The 20,266-nt window shown below is 39.7% G+C and overlaps 1 protein-coding gene across 3 annotated transcripts in view; it reads right to left on the minus strand.

The window, feature by feature from the left end:
- Positions 1–219: 219 nt before the first annotated feature.
- Positions 220–20,266, minus strand: part of PELI2 (pellino E3 ubiquitin protein ligase family member 2) — an 80,152-nt gene continuing 60,105 nt past the window's right edge. For 2 of the 3 annotated variants that reach the window (XM_062618446.1, XM_062618445.1), the window contains exons 3-6: positions 15,275–15,376; positions 6,660–6,857; positions 5,785–5,973; positions 220–2,652 (exon numbers count right to left, since the gene is read on the minus strand). In XM_062618446.1, the coding sequence (XP_062474430.1) occupies positions 2,086–2,652; positions 5,785–5,973; positions 6,660–6,857; positions 15,275–15,376 (1,056 nt within the window). In that variant the 3' untranslated portion in view covers positions 220–2,085. The remainder of the gene's footprint in view (positions 2,653–5,784; positions 5,974–6,659; positions 6,858–15,274; positions 15,377–20,266) is intronic. The other variant, XM_062618447.1, reaches the window with a different exon arrangement.

Consider the following 20,266-nt stretch of genomic DNA (forward strand, 5'->3'; position numbering starts at 1 on the left):
TCTTGATGATTAGCCACAAGGTTGTCTTGTGGGAGTAAGGACTCAGAATACAGAATCACAAGATGATGATCTCATTGAAAAGGCACTAGGAAGAAGCATGTAGTTTTAGATTAACAAGATTCACCCTATTTCCTGTACAGTTTGGGATATTTAGAGGAAATGCTGCAGGTTTTCTTTTTTTAAAACAGAAAAAGCATAAAAAGAAAAGATATTTCCAAATTATTAAAATGCTGAACATTTATACAGCAAAATCATACTAAAAACAGCAGCAGACAAAGTATGCCCCGTCACCACTGGCAAGGGACATGCAAAATGTTTATAAGGTTAACTATAAAACAACTTTACAACCAAAATATGAACAGGCCAATTCAAGTATATATATACAGAATATATTAAAATCATATAAATTATGTATTTATACAAAGGACACAAATATAGCAAAGAGCTATAGTTGATTAAACAGAACTAAGCTTGAATGATCAATTTCGTCTAAAGATGTTACAGTTTTCTCCCGAATTCTTTACTTTTTTTTTTTTAACCTGGATATATTGATACCTCAGATACCAAAAGTACAGAAAGCAAAAGAAAAAAAACCCAAACTAAATAAATCACAAATCAAAGCGTTATCATCCTGTATGAAATGAAACTAACAGTGGGCAGGGTACATCTCATGAAATTCTGATTTAATTTTTTCCACAGTAAACATTTATCAGCTCTCAAAAAGTGAGGAATTTCAAGTGATCCACTTCATATGTACCACCCTGGTGCATATATTTGATTACATTTGAATGCTGTTTGATTTGCACACATTTGAAAAAAAAAAAAAAATGGATACAAACACAGCTCAATCTGCAAAAAAAAGGTGACAGATGGGAGCAGGTTGAAAACTGAACAAAAATACACAGCTGAACTAGAATCGACATTCTCCTTATAGCATTTTGGCTAGTAAGTGAGCTTAAAAAAAAAACCTGACTCCTAATTGCATTTTTATTTCAAAACATAACAGCATATAACCACAATCCACTGAAGCACTTGAGAATCTAAATAGTCCCATCCATGGGTTTAGATCTAAACACAAATTAAGTGCTTTCCTGAATTTAGGTCTATGTAAATGAGTTCTGTATAAGTTGTACCTAAACCTTCTGTTTTGCTGCAGGACTACCCCTTCATTAATGCAGTTTTTAAAGGCTTGCTACATCTCAATGAACCCAATGGTCCTGGGCATGCAAGGAGCAGTTAGGGCAAGCTAAGTTAAGCAGAAATAAAAAGGCTGGACTACACATATACAGAACACTGGCTTAAAACCCAGGATTAAGTATGTAAAAAAAGTAAAGCAGTTTCACCAGATGCAGGTTAAAGTGGGGGAAAGGGGAGGAAAAATAAAAATCAGCCATATACCATACATAATGAACAGTGGATATCTTACACTGAAAGGAAATCAATGCAAACAGGATTTCCTCAGTTTCAAGTAATCTTTGATGCCTTTTTGGCCAGCTGTGTTATACCATAATAGATACTTTAATAGCTTTTATACTCTACAATTTAGACAGCTGATTTTTCTCTTACATATCCAATTATCTCCAGTGAACATTCACCTACGGCTGTCCACACATTCTGTATTAGCTCCTTGAGAAACTATTCAAGTTAAATTATATCACAAATTAAAGACAGTTACATTCTGTATGCTCCTTCTAGATTTGAAAAATAGGTTTTAAAGGCTTGTCAAAGTTTAGAAGAAAAAAAACCTCTCCATTAAAAAAATCTTAGCTTAAAAAAAATCATTAAGACACCTTTTTCTCATCCAGGGTACTAATAAAAAGATTACAAATATACTACAATTGAACCAAGAAGACTTCATGAATATGCTGCTTTTGAGCATGCAACACCACTGATATCTGACAAGTTCCAGGTATCAATGTATCCCAATTCCACCACAGTCCCTCACAATTTCCTTTGTCAGCTCCCCATCCCCACCCTACCACCCTATTAATAACATTATAAAAAAAGGTAAAATTTAGAGTTAGTGGCAAAATCTTCACAGTAAATTGTTAAAGAAAATGTTATTGTGGTCATTGTAAAGCGGTATCAGTCAACTGGACCCTGAAAAATTAGCTTGATGCAGTTGTGTTCCCCAGACAGTTGTGTTGCACAAAAAGGGCACGCAGCATGAAATGCATGAGTACCATGAGGCAGGGGGATTTGAGACCAGTATTTTGCAGACTTCTCAGAGCACACATGTCCACAAGGGGTAAAAGCATGAGTTGGAGGACCAGCATCCACATAAAAGCCTGCTTCACAACCAAGCCAGAGAGGCACATAAGGGCCAATGGTTCTGCACATAGGACATTCCCGCTCATTCGCTTCTGTGTCACTGCGATGTCCCCAGTTGTGATAGCCATGAACATGACCACAGCTGAGGTATGCCCACGGCTGTTTCTCTTCTACCACATCCTTACGGTTGATGCTGGGAAATGCTAAAGTGTTTAACCCAACAGGACACTGTGGTCTGGCAGCATTTATCTCCTGTCGCAGAGCTTCAATGTGTTTCTGAGTTGGAGTGTGAAACAGTCCATCTGCCGTTCTCCACAGAAGGGTGGCTCCACACAGGTCAATGAGAGAGCCATCTTGTAGGACATTGGTCTCGTTTTCTACCTAAAGAAAGAACACAAGGACAAGTAGTTAAGCCTGAGAGCTTTTATAAACAACTCAGTTCTGTAAATGTATTGTCTTTCTCACCAAGCTGTTACCATCCCTAGCACATTAGATAATATTTTTCTATTGTTTCATTGAGACCCCTTCATTTGCCTGAATCCATCTCTTATCCTATATTTAAGATTATAGCAAGCATTGGTGTCACATTCTGTGCTGGTACTGGTCTTAATTTTGTCTTAATTTTGCAATTGTTATATGCTATATCAATACTAATAATTATACAGAGTCTTCCTGCCTGCAAATTGGGAAAGGTATTACATTAGTAATCACTAACTTATTCACAAATATCTCCTACCTCTCAGCATGCTACTTTTCCTCTCCAATACTGATTCTCTGTGTGCCTTTGTCATGGTTAAGGTAAGCCCTGATCAACTGAAGAGGAAATTTGCCATTCCCTAAGGGCTGTATTAGTAGATTGCTCCCCTGGAATTCTTTGCCCATTAGACTGGCAGAGGCTGCTCACACAGCAAAAGATCCTTTTTGGAATAAAAACTGCTACGCAGAATAGACCAGCTGCCATTCACACACTTTTTTTTTTTTTTTGGCTTGTGGTAAGCGTAAAGCATTTTGCAGGAGCATGAACTCCCTCATCAACAGTGAAACTCTTCTAGAGATACATTAGGGATAAATGACAAGTGCACTGCAAGCTATGTGCACAGGTACTTGCACAGATTATCATTACAGCAGAGTGAGTTACCAGTTGAATTTCTCAAGTAACAAGTTCTGCAACTGAGGCCACACAGGCTCAACTTCTGAACAATTAACCATCCCAACTAGTTAGGCCTCTTATTTAATGAACTATTGCATGCAAATATAGCCCCAATGTGTGCTACCTAAAGGTTTCTCTCATCTGACCAAACACACGTACTTCAAATATTTTCAAGGGATTATGCCAAACACACACTGTATTTTGCTGAAATATTCTTTAATTTATTTTAATGTCACAAGCATATAAGCATCTTCTACTATTGCTACCAGTTCAGTAACAATGAATATATATTAAGAAGATTCTTTATGAAATTTAAGGGGAAAACAGACGTATGCTGGCTTTATGCATAGAAAATACATAGAAAATACCACTAAGGCAAAACAAATAGCGAAATACAAATACACTAAGTAGGTCACATGCAATCATGTCTACTCAAGAACACTACGCATGACAACCAATTTGGCATTTACATTTAAATCCAGTTCAAATTTGGAGATTAACTGTGCATCATCCTTGCACAAAACACCTAGATGGTACAATACAGACTACAAATAAGAGGTTACCAGTGTAAAGCATTTCCAGCAGAAAAATTCAGCATCTGAAGTAGAAATGAGAGAAGCCTTGATTTTATGCACTTTTCAGATAACTCCTGCACAAACAGCAAAGCAAAAAGCTCTCTCATATGCAATGTGCTCAATTCATTATATAGAGTGCATTTGGTTTTATGAACCCAATCAACAAACACTGATCACCTGAATACCAGTGCGCCATGTAATTTTATTTAAATGAGAATTCAAGTCATTTTGGATGCAGGAAAGGGAATTTGTTTTAGTACGCCTTTCTTCATCAGCACTAAAAAGGTGTTCTGTTAACCAGATACCAAGGGTGCAATTGCAACATCATCTGTCCCAGTCCCCAAGGCAATGTTTGCCTGCCATCATTAAAGTGACAAAGCAATTTATGTACAGAAGGCTGTCTACCGAAAGCAGAACAAAATAGTCAAACTCCATTTTCCTAACTCCTCTGAGCAGTCAGTTTTCTGCAAAGCCAATGTCAAAGCTGGAAAGCCAGTTTTCTGCAAGTATGTGAGATATCTCTAATACCATCAAGCTAATAGGAACTTAAGGCAGCAAGACAAAAGGAACTTTGGCACAAAAAAGAGAAGATATTCCCCACCACGACACACACTTTCTTAGTCTTTAAAGTCTACTAGCTGGATTATAAAGCTACAAAAGGGGCAACTTCAGCTGCTGTGAAGATGACCCTTGAACTCTAACAGAGCAGAACGGGCTTTTCCAGGTCTGCTGGCAGGACAGCATCCTAACCTACCTAGAAGCCAATGAGGACTTCTTGGGAAGGTCATCTGCCTCACTGGAAATATGGCTACCTATGTATTTTGCTGGGCTACTTCTATATGGTGGTGGTTAACAACAAGAGCCATGGGAATTCCTTCCCATCTTCTACGGAAAGACATAGCAGCCTTCCAATATCTGAAGTGGGCCTACAAAGATGCTAGAGAAGGATTCTTCAGGAGTGACTGTAGTGATAGGACAAGGGGTAATGGGTTTAAACTTAAACAGGGGAAGTTCAGGTTAGATATAAGAAGTTCTTTACTGTTACGGTGGTGAGGCACTGGAACAGGTTGCCCAGGCAGTAAAATGCTCCATCCCTGGCAGTGTTGAAGGCCAGGTTTGACACAGCCTTGGGCAACATGGTTTAGTGTGAGGTGTCCCTGCCCATGGCAGGGGGGGTTGGAACTAGATCTTAAGGTCGTTTCCAATCCTAACCGTTCTATGATTTCATGAAAAGCAGGCACATGTTTCATAGGAACCCCTTTCCCAGTTACGCATGCCACAAGTCCCTGTGGCAGCAAAGCCCATCCTGCTTCAAAGAATAAAACAGGAATATACTTAGCAGGGCTTCTCTTATCTTCCTAGCGGCAGGTAAATCAAACAGAAGCTGTGTTATGCAAACTTGTTTCGCATGCAAGTGGACTCTTCCTTTTAAGATAGTACTGCAAAAGACAGCTTCCCATGCAGTAATTTCCAGATGTCCCCATGTCTCAGGAGAACATTTCAGAGATGGAGATTCAAACGCAAAGTTTATTTAGCTTTTACACTCTGTGCTATTTCAGTTGGAAAAGTGACATTAGGAGAAAATGTAGTGTTCTCCTGTATAATCATAAACAGAAGAGCAGTACAGAATCTACTATAACACATATCTACTTAGATTATTTCAGTGCCCAGCACCCAGCACTACCCACAACACTAGCACTCAGCAGTCACCCTATGACTGCCTCCATTCAAAACCAGGAAAACAAGTATCCCTTATATTGTTTTAATTACCAGTTACTTTTGACTTACCAGTTTCCCCCTTTGTTGAGCAGATCTGGTTTCCCGGAGAGTGTACACATCACCACAGACTGAGATTTCCCGCCAAACTCCAGGTTTAGACTCCTCCGTGAACCCTCCTTTTGGATGCATAACCAAGACCCCATTAGTTGTCAATCCATCCATATGGCCATCAGGATTTTTCCACTTTGCCGCTTTTTCCTGCATGTGACAATCACCCCAGCACAGAAAAAGTTTAGACAAACTTGAATGGACCAAAGAAGTTTTACATGCTGAATGTTTTACTAGTGGTGTCTAATGCACACTTCCTCAGCAGCTGGCAATACTTAGATTTACAAAGAAAAAATAAATAAAGGAAGCACTTTTAATACCTTGGGCCAGACTGGTAACACCTTTTGCTTATGCATCTTCAATTACTATTCTCTCTTCAAACATAATTTTTAACTCAGCTGAGTGCCCCTGACTGCAGGTCAGGTAAGACTTAAGGTCTTAAAGTCAGTAGGATACTCTTAGTTACTGGAATACTATTGTAAAGGCACATCCTTTTCCATAATGCAGTTGATCTGCTCCTGCATTGCTCACAACTGCAATAGCAACTTATTCATAATGGCTAACAAGAATATATCAAATAAACCTAAAGAAAATCCACTAACAATTACTAAAATAGAGTTTTACTGTTGAAGACTATTATGACCATGAGTCCACACTGGTAATAAATTAGGCACATAAAACTGCCATTTCTACTTAACACTGCAGCTGGTATACTGAAATCATTGAGGTCTCATGACAGGATAACTTATCAACTAGTACAAGCAAATTGTGGGGCTTGAAAATATGAGAAAAAAAAACAGAGTTTGTTCATACATACCATAACTGTTATTACTTACACCAAGAAATATATTTTTAGATGAGTCAAATCCAGCTGCAAAAATCCTTGCTGTATATGGTGGGCTCCTGTCACAGACAATCCTGCATGCAAAACGGGATATGGTGCTTTGGGTAATCTGGGTTTCATCATTATTTTGACTTCCAGAAATAGTATCTGTTACTACAAAGTCTATGGGGCTTTCTGTTGATCTCCCAACCTGAAAAAAAAATTTAACGTAACAGTAAAATTAGGAATAGTCATAGAAATATCAAGCATTAAGGACACAAGTTTGCCAAGTTAATGCTGATGACATTGCTAAACTACTGCCTACTACATTTTTGGATGGCAAGATCCAAACGGAGACTAATCTGTATTTTCACATTTGTCCTAGGCAGGCATCACTGACATGACAAATTTTCACTTACTACGACTGACGTACATGCTTGCCCAACATAGCTGCAATTAATTGTTTGCTAGAGTATTGTCAACAACAGGGATGTATTATCACCTTACTCTTTCATAATCCAACCACAGCAAGCTACTTACCACTACATTCTATAAATTAAAAAAAAAAACCAAAACATTAACTTGAAATGACAAGTTTTATTCACTTTTCTAGCTCCAAGTTAGCTTGAATGAAAATAAAGCACTTTTTTTAAACCCAGAACTCGGTTATTTAAATACATCGTAACAAAAATACCCACCCTCATGTTTTCAGAATTTCTAGCTCCTTGACAGAAGAGTTTTCAGGAAAACCCACTGTATGATTAATTTTTTTCCTAATTATGCACATGCATAACTGAAGAAGTTAACTTCTTTCAGCAGAAAGACAACACAGCTGATCAGCAGACAAAAATATTTTTCTATCTTGCCATCTAAAAATTTTAATTCCAAGCCTGGAAATATCGAGGCAGCTACAGTAGAAAACTTGATTAAAAATGGACAGAGGGATCTGAATGCCAACCAAATGTACAGGAAGACACATCAATACTTCTACAGGAAAATTAGCATTATACCAACTTTGAGCATAACAAGGAAAGCTGAGCAGAGGAACAAGGAGTGGAAAAGAATTTTAATTTTATACACACCTTGTGATCAAACAGAAGAAAACTAAGAATATTTTTCACATGAAACTACCTGCAATATCAGGCATCTACATTTATATAAAATAACCTCATTGTCCCCTAAGAAGTTACGTTCCGCTTAGCTTCGTGCTCTTCAAAGCCAGCTATGGGAAGAGATGTATGGTTTCACCATTAACATATATCTCTGCAAACTAGATTTACTGTAAAGAAACCTTATTCAAGCATCAAGGGAAGTGACATTATTAATACTTAACCCTTGTCACAACTGAACTGAGAGCAACAATATAGGGATCACTCCCGTACTTCCCAGTTCTACTTTGCAGTGTTAAAGACATGTTGAAATTCATGTCTGACGTGACATACCCAGTTACTTTCTCCACATCACAGGTCTCAACCCAAGTATAAGATGTGATCAGCTTGCTGCAGATAAAAGTGCTGAGGAAATACTAAAAAAGGCCTAATCAAAAGTATGCACTTCAATTTTTCACACAAAGTGACTACTAGAATACCCAAGAGAGTTTAGAAACTGTTTAATATGGGACATTTCTGATTTATGTAACTTGACAAGTTGCAGCTAAGACTTAAAGCTATATTCTGTAATACAGTATTACTCTATAAGACAGCATTATTCCCAACACACTTCTATTTCCCATCCAATTCCTGCTAAGAGTCAGCACTGACTAGCAGCAGGAAGCTTATTCATAACTTTTGACTGTACCTGTATGTGAAGTCTCTTAAAGGATAATCAGAAACGAACATGAAATGCATTTGTTTGTGCAAGTTTTTACATATTGCAGTCTCTCAAATAGATGACTCAGCTTTTAGATGTAATTAAGAGAAAAACCTGCCTTATTTTCCCTTAAATGATGACAAACACAGTAGTGTGTGCTCCCAGTCTTGCTCATATCATATTAATCAGTCAACATGAAATCTGAATGCTTCACTTCATATGTAAGCATTAAAACGTACATAATTACTTTGCTCCTTAAAATATTATATGTACCTCATCCATAGAATCATAGAATAGTTAGGGGTAGAAAGGACCTTAAGATCTTTTAAATACTGGGTTTGCTTTTGTTTGCTTGGGGTTTTGTTTGTTCCCCCTGCACCCTTCCTACTGAAAAATCCTTCTACAGAATCTGTACTACAATGTTTTGTGCTACAATTTAATACTAAAAATTATTTTAAAAAGTGGCCTTCTCATGGCAATTTCCTCATTCTGTATATCAAATAAAAATTCTGAGGTTGAGATCACCTGAAAAAAAAGTCCCCCAGGAACAAATGAAGAACTTGATGCTATCAGCATTTACCTACCCAGAAGTTTAACTCATCTGACTTTGCAGTCACTGCAGACTTGGTTCCACTATTCAAAGCTACTCTTTGCAGACTTTATTACCCCTTTCTCTTCCATTTTCCTGTATAGCACAGAAAACTGCCTTCTTTCCAATAGTTTTAGTCTGTATTTTGGGACTTTTCTTGTTAACTGCCTCATATATATTATTTCACTAAGCCATTTCCAGTATGTCCTGGGTTCAGCAGTAGCAGTCATTTTTCTCCTTCTTAGTAGCTGGTTCAGCGCTGTGTTTTTGACTTTCAGCCTGGGAACAGCGCTGATAACACCGATGTTTTTAGTTACTGCTCAAATGTTTAGTCTGACCAAGGACTTTCTGAGCCTCATGCTCTGCCAGGGAGGAGGGGAAGCCAGGAGGAAGCAGACAGGACACCTGACCCAAACTAACCAAAGAGGTATTCCATACCACAGCACATCATGCCCAGGATGTAAACTCAGAGTTAACCAGAAGGGCTGGCCCACTGCTTGATCGGGCTGCATATCGATGGGTGGTATAGTATTCTCTCCCCTTGTTACTTCCCTTATTATTATTATTGGTGGTAGCAGTAATGATTTGTGTTATACCTTAGTTACTGCACTGTTCTTATCTCAACCTGTGGGAGTTACACTCTTTCAGTTCTCCTCCCTGTCCCTCCAGGAGTGGGGGCGGGGGGGGAAGAAAGCGGGGGGGAGTGAGCGAGAGGGCTGCGTGGTTCTGATTTACAGCCTGGGCTTAAACCATGACACAGTAACAAACCATAAACCTTTCTACTGATGCGTAAGACCACTTCTGTTGTCTACACTACAGGTTATTGTTCAAAGCTGTGTAAGAGCCAGGCAGTCACTCAATTTGCTAGTATCTACCGTCAATCAAAAAAGTGCTATTAAAAACACTCACTCCTGAGACAAAGCAAAACCAGGCAACCTGCCAGCAGATAATTTAACAGCTACAGATTCTTGGACTTCAACAGAATTTCACTTTGATGATAGGGAGAATTGGACCATGCATCTTCTGAAAGGCTGTTCTTCAGAAAAAAGAAAAATAAATCAATTTTACATATTGGATATACCTGCTTCTTGTATAAACTTGTAGTTATTAAGGGTACAGGCTACACATTTTGTTTCCTTTTATAATGATATGAACAGGTATAATCAACCCATTCTCATCCAACCAAGCCATGAAGGAGCAGGTTCTGCTCTAACTGATGCATCATGAACAGAATGGTTATCGAACTCCAATGAAAAAAATCTTCATTATTAGCAGCATGCAGATGTTGCAGCGTGTAGACTTTAAGAAATGCCAGATGGAACACATTAGTACATTCTCTTTTTGTTATTTCATGAAGAAATCTGATCTAGATGTTACCAAGACAAAGGTATATAGTAGCATTTGTACACAAATTTCACTATAGAATTACACTTAAAAAAAACAAAACCCAAATCACACACAACACAGCAGAACAACAGTTTAGCACATAAGAGCAGAATCACAGAGATGTCCAGGACATCTGGTTATGCATGGTGATATAAACACTTTATTAACTGCTAAGCTCATGCATGAAAATATGGCCCTTTTCATTTTATTATAGAAAATGTCAATAAAATTGGTATTTAGAGAGCCTGAACACTGCTCCTCAATGCCTTCTGAGCTTCCTTACTGTCCCTTGTTGCTCTGGTTTCAGCTTTAACAGTTCTTTAATTCCTTGCAGCTGGTAGAGCTGTGTTTTCAACTTTAGTCTGAGAATTACATTGATAACACACCAATGTTTTTAGTTGTTGCTCAGTAGCACTTACTCTGACCAAGGACTTTTCAGTCTCATGCTCTGCCAGTGAGGAGGGGCACAGGAAGCCAGGATGGAGCAGAGACAGGACACCTGACCCAAACTAGCCAAAGGGGTATTCCATACCACAGCACATCATGCCCAATATAGAAACTGGGGGGAGTCACCTGGAAGGGACTGATCTCAGGTCGGTCTGGGTATTGGTCAGCAGGTGGTGAGCAACTGTATTGTGCATCACTTGTCTTTTACTCCTCTTTTTCCTTATTTTTTTATTTTAATTATTAAACTGTTACTATCTCAACCCATGGGTTTTACCTTTTTCCAGTTTTCCCCATACCACTGGGGGGAGTGAGGGAGCGAGCGGCTGCATGGTACTTACATACAACAACAGCTATATAGTCTCCCCACACTTTCCATATATGCCTCACTTCCAATAAACCATCTACTTATGCTTCCTCTTGGTTATAAAATTGGAAAACATAAAATAAGAAGCTATTCTGGGTTTGTAATCTTTACAGTTTTCCCATTTGTTTCTGGAAAAACTTCAGAATAAAAGTCACCAACACATCACTCCTCCTGTTTTCATGTTATTCACAGGTTAGAAATAATACCCTGACCAAGGAAACAAAAAACTCTGCTGTCCCTTTTTCCTATTTCAGGTCCCACTGACTAAGGTGTTACTAACAACCACCATTCCAAGCTTCTCACATTTCTTAGTATGGTTACCTTAGTGAAGTCAAGCAGTGCTACTACCCTATTTCACAGAGGGGAAGATGAAGATAAAAAAAAAAAAAAAAAAACAACATTAAGTTATTTGCCCAAGATAATACGTGTCAGAAGCAGCCAAGGAGGGGCCTTAAGCTTCAAGGTAATTCTGTGGTCCAGGCATTATCTTCCCCTTTTCAGCTTCCCCATCCTTGCCAGTGTTCTACAGAAGCACATACATTTCAAAAGAAAACAGCAAAATCCAAGGATTGCCTATTCAAGTGATGCCAGATCAACAGTAAGACATTACTGTCTGGATCAACAGGGGACATATAATTTGTCATCATCTACCACTGGGCTGCACAAATCAGTCCTCAAATAATCTGATTGTTCACAATCAGGTTACTGCGTATAATTAAAATCTAATAGCTTCTCTAAATAATGGAAACCTCTTCAGCTGCTCTCAGGCATTGCTTGAGCAGCAAAATACTGTCTCAGTCTACCAGACTATTCCTTTTCCAACTCTCACAGCTATCAGCCCCTCTAGGCCAATGTGTGGAGCACAACCCCGAGAAGACGGCCACAGAGAGCAGAAACATGAACCAGGACACACTGCTAGAGGTCAAGTCGAGAACAAGTCACAGCAAGACAGTCTACACATCAAGACAGAAGAAACAGACTACACTGGAAAGAGAAATTTTAAGCAACATGTAAGCCTTAACTCTGACACATTAGGTATTTGAGGGGGGGACCAGGAGAACTGAGACACTTTATCAACACAAGATTCAGCTCAAAAAAGTTTTACTGTTAAAATGGGATAATCTTACCCATTACAAGCTAAACTAGTCAGCTAACTATAAATGTATGGCAGATAACTGCCTGAACCATAGGCAGTCACACAGGTGAATCAGTACATGGACCAAAATTAGGGCTTTTGTGATATTTCCCTGGGCACCCAGGAGCTGCTGGAAGGAGAAAGCACGAGCTATGTTTGTGAGGGTGCAGCAAGGGATGTACACTCCAGTGCCAGCTGTAGAAGTAAAGGAGGTCTCTGGGGTAGGCAGCCAGCCCAAGCCATCTCGGTGTATGACCCTGTGCAAATTCCTCCACTTCCAAGCACCAACGGGTCTCAAAGGGAAGCAGGGGAAGATACGCTGTTAGCTGGGCTACTCTATAATTAACCAGCCCCTTCCTTGCTAAGTCAAACTTCTACTTTAGATCCAAAACATCCTTAATTAGCTGCCTTAACCTACTGCCTTAGACAAGGGTCACTTGGACATGTGGAGCACTGCTTTGCCTATTATGCATCTCCTTGCCTCAGACTGCTAAATTTTATTAGAATGACAGCTCAGCACCCCAAATGACCTAATTCTATACCAGTACCCCCCAAGTAAAAGATGTAAGCACCACTAGGACATTGCACAATCAAGAAAAGAGCTGTCTATATGATATGACCAGAAAAGCAGCTGTAATGCAACTCTAATTCTAGCTTTCAAAAAAACAGCTTTTCAAAATGTTGGGTTTTTTGTTTTGAGGTAGTTTTCTAATCAATTCTCCCAGTTGAATGGAAAGGGTTTGAAAGGGCCAGTTGAATCTGGCAAATCAACAAATGGTTACAGGATTGGTGCTACAGCCAGGGATTCAGCTACTTAGAAAATGGGACTCACTTTGAGTAACCTGGTCTGCTAGAGACCACATGTCAAAGAAGCAGAAGAGTATCTTCAGATACAGGCTTGCCAAGCTGGCAAAGGGGGCGTTAAGCTAGAGCTGCCAGGCAAGGGAAACTTCAATCCATCCTGCTCCTGCTAGTTCCATCCCGGTGCCAGCAGGAGATTTCCAGAGCCTGAGAAGGGACTGCAGGACAGCAAGGGAGCAGCTAAAGAGCTCAACAGAAAGGATTTCCAGCCAATCCTGACAATAAAACAGCTTAATTGATGGGCCCCAATTAAATGCCCCTATGCAATGTATATAGGATGGGTGAAAAGCAAGAGGAGTTAGAGGCGTGCACATGCCTAAAGGCCTATGCCTTACTGGCATCATGAAGAGGTGGGGGGATACCTCCCACAATTGGAGTGCTGGAATGGAAGAATACAGGCTCTTCAGGAAGAACAGGCTGGGGAGACAAGGAGGGGGTATTGCTCTCTATGTTAATGACTGGCTGGAGCGCACAGAGCTCTTCTGCCTGCGAAACCTTTTAGCATCCAAAAACACATGAGATACTCATAGGTTTGGGAAAACAACCTGTCCCATTGACCATTTCTTTGGAAAGCCTTCCCTCCACTACCTAAGGGGGTCTTCAAGAAAACTTTAGAGGGACTTTGACAAGGGCCTGTAAGGATAGGACAAGGGGGAATGGCTTTAAGCTGACAGAGAGGAGGATTTAGATTAGGTATTAGGAAGAAAGTCTTCACTATGGGGGTGGTGAGACACTGGAACAGACTGCCCAGAGAAGCTGTGGATGCCCCATCGCTGGCAGTGTTCAAGGCTGGGTTGGACAGTGCTTGGCACAACCTGCTCTACTGAAAGGTGTCCCTGCCTGTGGCAGGGAGTTGGAACTAGATAATCTTTAAGGTACCTTCCAACCCAAACCATTTGATGATTCTGTGCATTTACATACAGGAAAGTTTCACTGAAGCCAATAAGGGCACAAAAGAATATTGTAAAGATAAACAAGTATCACACAGTAACCAAAAGGATGGGTTAAATTTTTCTTTTACCAGTCAACATCAGTTCACTCTGCCTGTGCAATCCTTTGTGAAGCAGCAAATGAACAAGACTTTTTGGTTTTTTATTTTTTTATATTTTTTCTTAAATCGAACCCTACTTGGACCTAACCATTCCAAAGTCACACTAGATTTTATATAGAGCAAAAAACCCAGAAGCCACATGAAGTACAGACATCTTGATAGTGTCTGTCAACAACTCAACTACGCACCCTTCTAAACAGGAAAGACTGAATGAGGAGGGATAATTCATGGTAAGATGGTCTAATCACTGACAAGACAAACCTGATTAGTCTAGACTGGAAAAGGCTGTGAGTGTTTTTTTTTCAAGCTGGAGGTCTAAGTTTGTGCAGAATTTCTGATCTATCATATATAAAATTAAGCACTGCACAAATAAAAGTAAGTTTGGTTTTCAGAATGTTAGGATTCTGAAAAACACAAATGCATACAGGGAAGAGAAAACATATTAGAAAAACGTGTGCCTAGAGAAACTCGGCACAGTCCCCTACACCATTTGGTATATTTGCACACCATCCAGGAATGGCTTTCTTTATCATTCTATCACTAGTTTGTCTCCTTTAGTGCACAGCTCCCACATTCCCCTCCCTATCCTTGCTTTTACCTTCCTTCTTCCCCATCCCATATCCTACTCCTATCCACTTCCTTTTTTACTCCAGCTACTTAATGAACCGAGGGTGAGGGGTGTATTCTTGTGCTTATTTACAAATTCAAACAGAGCACACATTTATTTCTGGTGATATTTGTAAAACTGCTATACTGTCCTTGCACAAAAAGCAGAGTACAGTGAGAGCAGTAAGGATATTAACATGCTAGTGCTGGTTTGAGAAGAGCAGAGAATGCGAAACTGCAAAGTCCTCCCGTATTAATGCAACTGGGTTCAACCATGGAAATTCCACAGATCACAGAGGACACCCAGAAAAATGTAATGCAGAACTGTGGTTCCACGTGTTGCTTTTAAAAAACAATGCATATATTGCATAGAGTCTTACCTGAAACATGTCTGTATCTTTATCATGAGTATACTCCACTACAACAGTCTGGTTTCTGGATAACGTGTAAGAGATACTGTGCTGACCTTTACAGCTGATTGCCTGTTGAATAAAAGAATATGTCTATTGTATACAGCTTCCACAAAAATAATATCAAATTCATTTCACTATATAAACACCTTTACTATGATCAGGAAAAGCAGTGTATTGTAACATGTTATTACAAGGCTAGGTAAACACATTCACTAGGATTTTTTATTTTGCTTTTAATGAAAACCCCAGGTGGCACTAGGTTGTTTCTAGTTCAGAAGTACCCAGTACCTACCATTTTCACAGCTTAGACTCCAAACACGTGGTTTTCTCTGAATTTATATTAAGTTCCTAACCCTCATAGGAACTTGTATCCTAGCACAGACTTTGGGGTTAGGATTCTTTGGTTTCTCTGCTTTTTCAAGCAAGTGAGCAATACATTTGATTTACAGTTAAAAGCGTCAGGATTTCAGAGATATCATTACAGTTAAATAGATTTCTAGTTACATCAGAAAGAGCCTAACAATTTCATATGTGATGATGAGTGAATGCTTTCAGCCTGTTTTTCCTCATTAAAAGGGTACTTCATACTACCTGTCAAAGGAAACTGGTCTCTATAGATGTGGATATAGCAAAGACAAAATAGTATTCTAGTATTTGAAACTAGACTAGAAAAGGACAACTGCTATTCTATTGTAGCTCACTAAGATTTAAATCCTTATTTGTTAAGACTTTCCAGATTTACATCTCTAGGTTCCCTTTTTATTAGTCCAGCAAGTCCTTCAGAGAACAGAAGAGAGACATCACCCCAACACAGAAGCAGTCTCAACTTGGAAAGAAACAGCAACCTTGATTGAAAGAAACAGTTTTCCTTGATTAATAAATACAGAGCATAGCTGCCACAGCAGAGAGCCATAATGGGGGCAGAACCTAGAGATCCTTTCAGAACCTCCGAGACTCAGCATACAAAATCTTTGTGGCACCAATGATCATTTTTTCAAGCTTAAAGACCAACACTCACTTCAAAGGATTAAATGGTGCCAAAGTATAACTGAGCTAACTGTACAATGTAAATGCACCAGTAAAAGCTTCAGGACAGAGGGAAACAAGCTGAGAAATAAATCTATTGGCAAATAGGGAAATACATGCAAATATAAGGTCTGCGTAACTGCACACAATTATGAAAGGTAATGACTATTACTGCTCAGGAAACACTTTGCAGACACTTACGTATTGAATTAATAAGTTAATTAAAGCTTTCCTTAGCTTACCCTGCTAAGGGGGGTAATTTTCTAGAAGAGGTTCTCTCACTAGCTCTATTGCTTCATGCTGCTCTTCACCTACAAAATCCACAGATAGGGATGATTAAACTAAGCAGCTAAATATATTCTACTCTTCTGTCATCTCCCACAAAAATCTAAATGATCCCAAAGCTATAGATCAATTATTAAACAAATCATTAAAAGTTTTACTGAATGTTGGAGGTAGTAACACCACCTACATTCATATTAAAAGCCTACTAACAGTTAGCAAAAGTATTTGACATAGAATTACTGAAAACACATATTGGAAGAATTCTTTTCTGTAAATCTCATGCACTTACAGCAACAGATGAGAGACTACTTTTGCAACACGCCTCGCACTGAAAGCTCTTAACACTTGCTAAACACATGCTCAACACTTGCTAAGGATTTAGGCTTAGGAGTTACTACTTGGAGGCAAAGGATCCATCATCTTTGTTGGCAACATGGGCAGTGGGATCAAGCACACCCTCAGCAAGGTTGCCAGTGACACCAAGCTGTGTGGTGTGGCTGACATGCTGGAGAGAAGGGATGGGATCCATAGGGACCTGAGGAGGCTGGAGAGGTGGGACAGTGCCAGCTTCGTGAAGTTCAACAAGGCCAAGTCCTGCACCTGGGTTGGGGTAACCTCAAGCACAAATACAGGCTGGGCAGAGACTGGATTATGAAGAGAAGGCACAGCTTTTCTTCAGAGAAGCTGTGGCTGCCCCATCCCTGGCAGTGTTCAAGGCCAGGTGGGATGGGGCTTTGAGCAACCTGGTCTAGTGGAAGGTGTCCCTACCCATGGCATAGGGGTGGAACTGCATGAGCTTTAAGGGGCAATTCCCTTAAATGATATGATTCTTTGACCATTCAATGATATGATTCTTTGACTAAGCAAGATAACTTTTCCCAATCTCTTCCAGTACTATTTTCTGCAATGAAGCTTTTGACAAAATTTCAAGGCATTGTTTTTTGTTCCAATTACTGTAGCAAGAGCTGAAAAGTGAGGTAAACATTATTTGATAATCAATGGTACACAGATTCTAAATTTACCAGCTTAAATTTATGTTTTGTAATAACCATTACACAGGCATGTTGCAAGAACAAACATCACCTTGAGATGCAATTCAAATGAAATCACTAACACTTTGGGACATCCTAAGACACTGAACTCTAGGTCTGAAATACACATGAAGACCTTTCTTTCTATGCATATTTGACAACTAACAAGGGGATCTCAAGCCCTGAGCAGGTCTCGGGTATTTCTAGAATATCAATGAAACACAGTGATGAACAGGAGACTCTCACACCTTGCATTTTAAGCATAATACTGCAATAATGAATTTATATTCCTATTTCAGATATCAATTTCAAACACCAGATAGTAATAGCTTTAACACACAAAATTTTCATTTATTTCCACAAAACTGTGACAGCTGCAGATACAATGATGGACAGGCCTATCACCAACTGTGAACATGATGGCCCTTGGCTTCAGCTTCCAGACAGTTTGTGGAGCACTGACCATCAGCAACCTGGTAAAATTCCTGGACAGGGATATGTTAATAATGCCCATTAGGTTGACCAGGGTATCTTCTCTGAAATACTGGAGTAGGACACAATCTTTTTCTCCAGGCGTTCCTTTCCCTTCCCAACTTCTCTTCCTCGTCTTATTTCCCCTCCTCTTTGTTTTCCGCTATTTAAATCCAGTTACTTTCGGCGTGAAATGCCACAATAATTTCCTGGAATTGTGTAATCATTTTTCAAATAAAAGAACATTATGAGAAGTGTTTCAACTTGCACTTTCACAGTCTGCTCAGTACCAACAGTTGCTCCAATTCATATATCTTTTACAGGCACATTAATTGCTGGTCTCAAAGCAATTGGCCGCTTCCAAGTAAGAAAAAAAAAAATTAACAGCAGAATTTCAGGAAGTACACAAATAAAGAAGAACTACGAGCTATTCACAACGACTGACCAGTGAAAGGTAAGTATCTTAATAAAACAATACTGTAAGTGGAATGCTGAATGAAGGATCATGAAGGATTTTTTCTGCTTGAGGAGCTACAGAATCACACTACAAGACTGCAAAAAAGTATGGTGAAATTGGTTTGTAGCAACCAAAATAGTGAGGTTGCCTTTTCACTGCTTTTAGCATTCAAATTTCCAGACTTCTTTTCCCCCTGGCCCCCACCAGTAGGATGTCATCTCCCCTGCCCCAAACCTTGATGTTGTCACATAACTGCACTGCTGCAGCAGCTGAAGTGAGAAAAGTCCTGACTCTTGCAAGACATATAGCAGCATTACAAGTTGTAGCAGATGACTGAAGAGTTTCATGCTGGATGCCACCATGTCCACCTTCCAGGCAGGAAATAAAACACAAAAGAACAAAAAGCAGGCACTAAACTTTACCTCTATCTCTTCAACTCCACCTCAAGGCTGACAAGATCCATCAGAGCAATAACGAGTATTTTCAAAGGTTGTACTCAGCGTCCACCAAGCTTTTGAGTGTATGGGCCAGGATCAGCTTAATTTGAGAGCAGCTGTCTTGTATCTTTCAGGTTCTTAAAAGTTTAATGAAAGTCATCAATTGAGCACAGAAAAAAAGCTACATTAGTTCCTGGCAGAGGCAAATACTGGAAAACCCTCACTAATGTATATAGCCTGAGCCTGCCAAACCAATCTGAAACATGTGGCTCCAGACCGGCCATAGCATATGCCATCTCTTGTCCAGCAAGAATTCTGGTGGGGAGACACAGGCTAGATCACTTCAGTTGCCCACAGAACAGTCTGTTTTATATGGTTAACTGTCTCAAGATGCTGAATTCAAGTAATTCCCTTTGGAGGAAACAGCGAAGTGGAGACTGACAAAACCCCTGTGGACTGATAAAACAGATAATAGCCATAAGGGACTTTTCCAGCATGATTCCACTGACAGTGACTTTATGTTTGCATTAGGGCTGAGGGATTTTAGAAAGCCCAAATGCCAAATGAAAGCAACAAGGGAATACTGAGGTGTCATATTCTACTTGGCATGAAGGGACAGACATCCCAACATCTTTCCAAAGCAGAGCTTGTGTTTGTACAGTAATCCATCTTTCTCCATAGGGCTTTAACCTGGAAGAGTGTGCAGCAGCTCCAAGCCTCACTGTATGTTGAGTAGTGAGTTTACCCCAGCAGCAAGACGCCTCCCCTCCCATCACTCAAAAGCAAACCCTGCAGTTACCCCCACTGTGGCACTCCCCCTCCCTTGAGATGCCTGTCCAGTGATTCTGGGTCATCAAAACTACCATATGTTATCAGAGACTGAGAGAAGCTGCATCTTAGAAGGCACGCTCTCTCCTCCACGCTAATATGGACTAAGCAAGTATTTGTGGCTTTGGGGTTTCTTTTAAACTTTCCTGGTAGCTCAGTTCTGAACTATATTCTTTCTGCTGGCTGGCATTACACTTGGCCTTGGTTTCTCCGCTGCCTCCTTACACACACTTTTCATTCTTGCTCTTATCTCTCCCTTTTGAGAACAAAACCACATTCTAGCACTCTGCACTCACAATCAAAGCATTAGTTAAAGGCTATGGCTTACAAATCTGCTAGGTCTCAGAGGAGCTAAGATCAAATAGAGGCTGCTTTCCCAACAGCAATACTGCAACTGGAACATCCTAGCCTACCTGAATTCTTT

Source organism: Pezoporus occidentalis, unplaced genomic scaffold (assembly GCF_034315485.1).
Source record: "Pezoporus occidentalis ecotype Australia unplaced genomic scaffold, CSIRO_AGI_Poc_V1 ctg200, whole genome shotgun sequence".
Classification (NCBI taxonomy): Eukaryota; Metazoa; Chordata; class Aves; order Psittaciformes; family Psittacidae; genus Pezoporus; species Pezoporus occidentalis.